Consider the following 7,901-nt stretch of genomic DNA (forward strand, 5'->3'; position numbering starts at 1 on the left):
CTTTTTAAAAGTATTTTTATTGGTGCATTGTATTCATACATCATGATGGGGTCAAAAATTGTGTAGACATACATGCACACATCACCTAGTTAGCCCCTACCCAATCCCCACCCCATTCCCTCCCCATCTCTCTTTCCCATGTTTGGCTTAGTGGTTGACTTCCATATGTTTGTTTGTTTGTTTGTTTGTTTGTTTACGGGGGTGGTACTGGGGTTCCTGGAAGCCCATCTACCTCGGGCTACACTCCCAGACCTATTTTATACTTTTTCATTTTTGGAAACAGGGTCTCATAAGCCAGCGCAGCTGGCTTTGAACCTGCGCCATCCTCCTGTCTCCGCCTCCCAAGCACGGGGATTACAAGCATGTGCCACCACGCCCGACTGACTTCCATATGTTTAAATATATTATGTGCTTTAGAGAGTTTCCTTCTTCCCCCCTCCCATCCCCTCATTTAGGTTGTCTTGTTTGCTCCTCTATAGGATTTCCTTTTCATCTAGAGTTCCTCCTATGACTCCTTTCTTCTTAGCTTTCACATATTAGGGAAAGCATCTGATTTCTTATTTTTTTGTGACTGACTAATATCACTTAGCATAATGTCATCCAGTTTCATCCATTTCCCTGTAAATGATGTAATTATGTTTTTTATGGCTGAGCAAAATTCCATTGTGTACATATCCCACAGTTTTGTAATCTATTCATCTGCTGATGGGCATCTTGGCTGGTTACATAGTTTGGCAATGGTGAATTGTGCAGCTATGAACATAGATACACATGCATTAGTTTGGTAGTTTGGTTTCCTATCTTTTGGGTAGATACACAGAAGTGGTATTGCTGGATCAAATGGTAGATTGTTCCCATTCTTCTGAGGATTCTCCACACTGTTTTCCAAAGTGGTTGCACTAATTTGCAATCCCACCAATAGTGTCTTAGATCTGCCCACACTTCATTCACACTTCCAGCCTCCAGGACTGTGAAAGGGCAAATTTCTGTCCTTTAGGTGACCCAGTTTGTGCTACTTTCCCACCACCATCCTAGCAAACTAACGCAGCTTCCAATTTCTTACCTGAAAAGGGAGATTACAGATTGAATCTGTTGGTCTTCCAGGTCTAAACTCTTATGACCTACTATTTTATTATTTGAGATTTCTTTCTTTCTTTTCTTTTTTTTTTGCAGTACTAGGGATGGAACCCAGGGAAATTCTACCTCTGAGCTATACCCCCAGGCCTGTTTTTTATTCTTTATTTTGAAACCCCGTCTCACTGAATTGCAATGGGCCTAAGTAGCTGAGGCTGTCTGCGAGCCACGATCCTCCTGTATCAGCCTCCCAAATGCTGGGATTACAAGCGTGGACCACCATGCCCAGCTTTCTTGCATCTTTTCTTACACATATTTGTCTTGGTGCATTGTAAATGTATACCATAACGAGTTCAGTGATGGAAACACACGCACACAGCACTTGGCGAAATGTCATGACTACTATTTAAAGGCTAAGGAACATGGATTGATCCTTAACTTCATGCATGCTTTAAACATTTCTTTTTTCAGTATGTTTAAGTTCTGTTAAATAGAGAGGTTCATTCTGGGACCTCAGTTCTGACCTGGACTTACTTGTTATACAGGACAATGTCTGGCCTCCACACCAGGTCGCTGGGAATCCTGATGGAGTCCAGCCCGTCATACTGGTCTCGGTCCCACGTGAGATACGCGTCATGCCAGATTTGGCGGATCCATAGATAGGCGGTTAGAATTTGGTTTCTTTCATCCTGTACAATGAATCAAGATGTCATTTCATCCAGCGAACACTTGGAACAGATGCCTTTTATCTTTTAGACATTTACCCGTTACAGCAGAAATTTCAGGAACACAAATCTATTTTCAATTAAGAAACGAGGGCTGTTTATTCTATCTCCTTGGTTGACTACCATGACCACATCTTTTTTCCTCCTCTCCCTTTTTGATTTACCGTTCAGAATATAAAGTGCACAAATATGTAGGTCTTCAGATCTTTGCATCGATCAACTGCTCAATTTTCTTTGAAAAAGGATCAGTTAATGATACACTTAAACGAGGAAGTGAGGAAATAGCTACCATGCACAGAAGAGAAACCTTCAAGACTTCTGGCCTTGTGTAACAAAACACATAGGCGCTCTAAATAAACCACACCATCTTAACACATCACCTTTCTTTATTAAGACAAATTGAAGTTAAATTTATATAATATTAAAAGCACAATTTTAACTATTTTACAAGTATACAATTCAGTGGCTTCCAATACATTCACAATGTTGTATAACCATCACCGCTGTCTAATAAGAAATTTTCATCACTCCCCCAAAGAAACCCCCAACCCATTTAACAGTCACCGGCCATCTCCCCATGTTTCCTCCCAGCCCCCAGAAGCCTCTAATCTGCTTTCTGACACCATGGATTGACCTGTTGGTGACATTTCATAGAAGTGGAATCTTATAAGATATAACACTGCGATATTTAGATTATCTATGACTGTTATGGTTCATGCTCAGAACTGCATTTCACAGTAACTTGAACGTTGGGTGATCTTAGTGACCCTGCCTCATTTTCTCTCCCGTCAGGAGGCGTGCCCGTGTACACTCTCAGCCCCTCCCAAGGCAGCGTCACTGCATCTCTCACTCACCATGTCTTTAATCTGAGAAAGTGTGATCTGCAGCGTGACATTCAGGACTTTATCTGTATCTTCTACTGGACGGAGAGCATTGGAATAGTCCTCGAAAAGGTCGTTAAACAACTTCTGAGCGTATTTTCCATCTGCTGCTTCTACAGCTGTTCAAAAAGGGAGACCCGGGTCAGTATTCAAGGTGCTGTGTGTATTTCAAGACAAAGAACTCCAGGATGAGGTTAAAATGGGGATGGGGCCTAACGCAGTGGCACACATCTATAATCCCAGTCCTTGGGAGGCTGAGACAGGAGGCTAGCAGGTTTAAGGCCAGCTTCAACAACTTAGTGAGGCCCTGAGCAACTTAGCAAGATCCTGTTTCAAAATAAATGGGGAGGGGACTGGGGATACAGCTTAGAGGTAGAATGCCCCTGAGTTCAATCCCTAGTACCAATAAAAAAATTAAAAATAAATAAAAATAAAAAGGGGCTGGCCCAATCTTCAGGGACAAGCTTTGGGGAGATCAATGCTCTGTTTTTCTGGCATGCTCCACCCAGGCCAGCAGAGTCAGGGGCCACATGAACACCTCCTCACAGATCAGCTCCTCTTTCCCGACCTGCCCCATCCCACCCCCCACGAAAGAAGTGGCCCCAAAGGAGCCAAGATGGTTACGTACCACCAGCTTCTCACCTCTCAGTCTGGAAGCAGCAGTAGAAATCCAGCAAAAGAAGAGGCAGGAATAGGGCCAGTTCATCCTTTTTCTGAGCCTCTAGAGTGTCCTAGCAGGCAGTGTGGTCTTTCCCTTCCCTCGGCCTGGGAAGGGCCTCAGCATGAGGCAGACCAGGGAGAACACAGGCTTGCTCCGCACACAGAACCATGTCCTGACATCCACACCTGCCAGCCCTCCGCTCTGGTAACCCGACACCAGACTGGCAGCTCCAGTAGCTGAGAGGCCGACAGCCCAGGGTGGATTACAGGCAGCGCTGTTCTGGGGCAGCCCATGGAAGGTCCCCAGCCACCCACAGCAGGAATATCCATCCAGACCAAAGAAAAGAAAGCAAAGGCGGGAGCTGACACCTGGGGATGGGAGAGTGGTAAAGAAGAGCCAGTGGGTTCACCCAGACCACAGGGCTGGGGAGCGTCCATCCGGAGAGGCCTCCGCATGCTCCTAGCAGCTTCTGGTCTCTAGAACAGATCAGCAATTGGGCGACCTCTGCTTCCCAGCACATCAGCTGTCCTGCTAGACACAGATTTTTCGTAGTGAATGTGGATGAGTATATGGAGGGTGTGGGGGATGGGAGAAGAGTATTCCCTGAAGGCACAGCAATGCTATGAATTGCATTTGGAGTCAAACACCTGGGTTTGACCACCAACCCAAGCCCTTAGGAGCTTCAAAATTCTGGACCAGCTACATAGAAGGCTCTGAGAGCATTCCTGAGCTGCAGACTCCGGGAAATGGTACTGTCTCTGTCTCTCTCAGAGCTACCAGTATCCCCATCAGAAGCACATTGTTCGGTGGAAAGCCTTACATGCATGCTAAGGATTTGCACCTCTGATCATCGTTGTAGATTCCAGAATTGCTGCAGTTACCAAGTCACCTGGGGCTTACCAGCTCTTAAAAAGAAAAAAAAAACTAAAAATAAAAATAACAGGTTGAAAGGCTAGGCAAATCAGATGATAACGATGCCTAACCAAAGACACCTCTATCGCACCGAGGACACACACGGTGAAATGACAGAGTGTCTTCATATGTGATCTAATTTTGCTCCCTCAGGAAGAATGTCAATTTTCAATTGCCATTGAAGTCTGGGCTCCCGTCTGTCCCTCCTCTCGCCCAAGGAGACTGCCTTGGAAACCACATTAAGATAATTTGGTTGCCTCGAATGAGCGTGAGGAAATTGGATAGCTCTATTTCATCGGGTTACAGCCGTCTGATGAGTCACCCGCCCCTCTTCAGGAATACATCCCCCGCGCTGAGGGGACACCCGAGCCCGCGGCCAAGTGTGTTTCTTAATTGCCTGCCCGTATGTTTCGTATGTTTCGCTGTGAAGGTGTTATCTTCCTCCCATCCCAGTCTGACTCATTCAGTCGATGACTCAAGTCCTGGGGCCCAGGCTCTGCTTCCCCCAACAAACTGCCCACACAGAGATCTCCAAGGCTGAAAGGACTTTCAGAATCGAGTTTAACCCCTTGTCCACACAGGAGAACAATGAAGTCTAGGGATGCAAAGTGGTGTGCCTCCAGCAGCCGATGGCCAGTGGCAGGGTCGAGGCCACCTGCCCAACCTGCTGTGTTTTCAGGACTCACACGCCCGGCCTTCTCCTTGTCTTTCTAACATGGTGCTGGATGACAGCCAGGTGGCAACTTCCCTGCAGGCTGAGACTCTCTGCCTTATGTTTATTTCCCCCAACACCCAGAGCTGCTCCTGGTAGCAGGTGCTTAGGAAACACGTGATGTTAGCTATGGTGACTGCTGTTTAACGCTGCCTGTAAGGCAACCACCCTGGTGGTCTTTGATTCCTTGTGGTTAATAACAGTTTATTTGATTGGTCACTTACTACTTATTGATTTTATTGTACTAGAGAGTGAACCCAGAGGCATTCTACCTCCAAGCTACGCCCTCAGACCTATTCTCATTTTTAATTTGGAAGCAGGGTCTTGCTAAGTTGCTGAGAGCCCCACTAAGTTGCTGAGGCTGCCTTCAAACTTGTGATCCCCCTGTCTCAGTCTCCCCAGGACTAGGATTACAGTACCACCCCTTCTCCAGCCCTTTTGTTATTTTTGGTTTTAAAACAGGGTCTCACTACATGGCTAGATTGCTGAGGCTGGTCTCGACCCTGTGACCTTCCCATCGCAATAATCCCAAGTACTAGGATCACGGATGTGCACCCCCATGCCCAGTGCCAATTTTTCTTTCTTTTTTTATTTTAATAATGGTGGGAGTTGATGGTCACTTGTCAACATTAACACAACCCAAATTAAACCAATGCTTTTGAAAGGGAAGAAATTTTGCCTTTTGTGGCCAAGATAATAATGAATAGAAAGAAAACTCTTCTTAAAATTAACTCTAAATATGAGTCTTGAACGTTTTACCAGGGACCTGCTCACCTTCGAGCCAATCATTGTCTCTTAATCGGCTCCAAGCCATACCAAAATAAACAAATAAATAATGGACCTGACATATAGTGGTCCAGAGGCTTCCAGAATACTACACAGAAGAGGAAGTCAGTTGAATTCATTATTTAGGGTTCGATAAAGCTGATAAGCAGGCAGATTGCCTTAGGGTGTGTGTGTGTGTGTGTGTGTGTGTGTGTGTGTGTGTGTGTGTGTGTTTGCTGGTGATTGAACCCAGAGACATTCAACCTCTGAACTACACCCCAGCCCTTTTTTATTTTTGTTTTGAAACAGGGTCTTACGAGGTTGTTGACAGTGTCACTAAATTGCCAGGCTGGTCTTGAACCTGCAATCCTCCTGTCTCACTCAGCCTTCAAGTCCTGGAATTACAGGCATGCACCAGTACACCTGGATAGCTTGATTTTCTGAAATGCGAATTCCAGTGCTCAGAGCCCCAATGCTCTCTCTGCTCCCCACTCCCCAACTTCTCAACAGATCTGGGCAGAGAATGATTGTTTTAGCTGACAAGTATTTTGTACTGCGGGTGGGAGAATGCCAGGCCTGCCATTTTCTTGCTATCCTTTTTTTTTTATTGCAGTGTTAATATCACTGCCTACCCACAGGGGATTTTTTTAAATGTATGTACTTATTTTTGTAGTAGTCTTTTTAATCCTCTGATGCTGTTTGTGAGAGCTACCGAGCTAAATCTGTCACAGAGATTGGCAAACTCTTCCTGTAAAGAACTCGATAGTAAATATTTTCAGCTTTGCGGGCCATATGGTTTCCATAACAACCACTCTGCCTTCCGTCTGGGAGGGCAGCCATAGGCAAAACGAATGAGCGTGGCCATGCTCCAATAAAACTTTATTTACAAAAATAATTGTGGGCCAGGGTTCGTTGACTCCTTGTCTAGGTCAGTGAGTCCATAAATCCATTTCCCCAGGGTCAGGCACACTGCGACAGGGGTCAGTGTCCCAGAGGAGGAAGGCACATCGCCCACAGGCAACGCGCAAGCTCGGGACCGGCAGACGTGTGGCAGGCGAGGGTTAGCTCACACTGTCTTCCACACAGACTCCTCTGCACGGACGAAGTTTTCCTGATGAAGAGCTACAAGTACAAAGGGACTGGAGAGCACACGGCAGCCCTGTTTGATGTTTGGAGGCTGGACAACCCTCTCCCTTCTGCAGAGAGACCATGAGAGTGTCCTGAGAAAGGAAGTAGTAGGAGCAGCAGCAGCAACAATAGTAGTTGAGGGAGGAGGAGGAGGAGGTGGTACTGGGGATTGAATCCAGGGGCATTCTACCTCCAAGCTATACTCCCAACCTACTTTATTTATTTTTGTTTGTTTATATTTTATTTTATTTTATTTTATTGTGGTGCTGGGGATTGAACCCAGGGGCATTCTACCTCCAAGCTATACCCCTAACCTATTTTATTTATTTTTGTTCATTTGTTTATATTTTATTTTATTGTATTGTGGTGCTAGGGATTGAACCCAGGGGCATTCTACCTCCAAGTTACACTCCCAGCCCTATTTTTTTATTCTTTATTTTTGAAACAGGGTCTCACTAAGTTGCTGAGGCTGTCCGTGAACCCGGATCCTCCTGTCTCAGCCTCCCAAGTGCTGGGATTACAAGTGTCTTCCACCATACCCGGCCTATTTATTTATTTTTGAAACAGAGTCTCACTACGCTGCTGAAGGTCTCACTAAATTGGTGAGGCTGACCTCAAACCTGCGAGCCTCCTGTCTCAGCTTCCTAGGTACCAGGATTACAGGCATATGCAACCCTGCCTGGCCTGGGCAAGGAATTAGAGTCCCCCCAAAAGGGCAACATACTCACCGATGTTAGGAATGGTCGTTTCAGCCAGACCAGGCCAGGCCGCAGAGAGTGGGGAATGTTTTAAAGTGCACGAGACTCTCTCAGCCCCCACAACTCTGAGCGTTTCACTGGGAGGATAGAGTCCCAGAGCACTGGTCTGTTTCTGGGATTGTGACCCTATCCCCAAATTATACCCACATTTTGGCTTGGGGAACTGAAGATTGGATCAGAACCAAAGGGATTCCAGAGGGGAAGGAAGGACTCCTGGGAAAACAGGAACAGTGGGCACCGTGGCCTTCTGCGCTCTGTGGACCAGAAAGTGCCCGCGCTAGCTGT

The 7,901-nt window shown here is 46.1% G+C and overlaps 1 protein-coding gene across 1 annotated transcript in view; it reads right to left on the reverse strand.

The window, feature by feature from the left end:
• CHRNA9 (cholinergic receptor nicotinic alpha 9 subunit) overlaps window positions 1-3,386 on the reverse strand; it is a gene marked incomplete at both ends in the record, with an annotated part of 11,367 nt that extends 7,981 nt beyond the window's left edge. Inside the window, 3 exons of the mRNA XM_080697068.1 lie at window positions 1,609-1,763; window positions 2,654-2,799; window positions 3,323-3,386. Coding sequence (XP_080553194.1) covers window positions 1,609-1,763; window positions 2,654-2,799; window positions 3,323-3,386 — 365 coding nt within the window. The remainder of the gene's footprint in view (window positions 1-1,608; window positions 1,764-2,653; window positions 2,800-3,322) is intronic.
• Between the last annotated feature and the right edge of the window lie 4,515 nt (window positions 3,387-7,901).

This window comes from Muscardinus avellanarius (assembly GCF_963383645.1).
Source record: "Muscardinus avellanarius genome assembly, chromosome: 6".
In the NCBI taxonomy this organism is placed as follows: Eukaryota; Metazoa; Chordata; class Mammalia; order Rodentia; family Gliridae; genus Muscardinus; species Muscardinus avellanarius.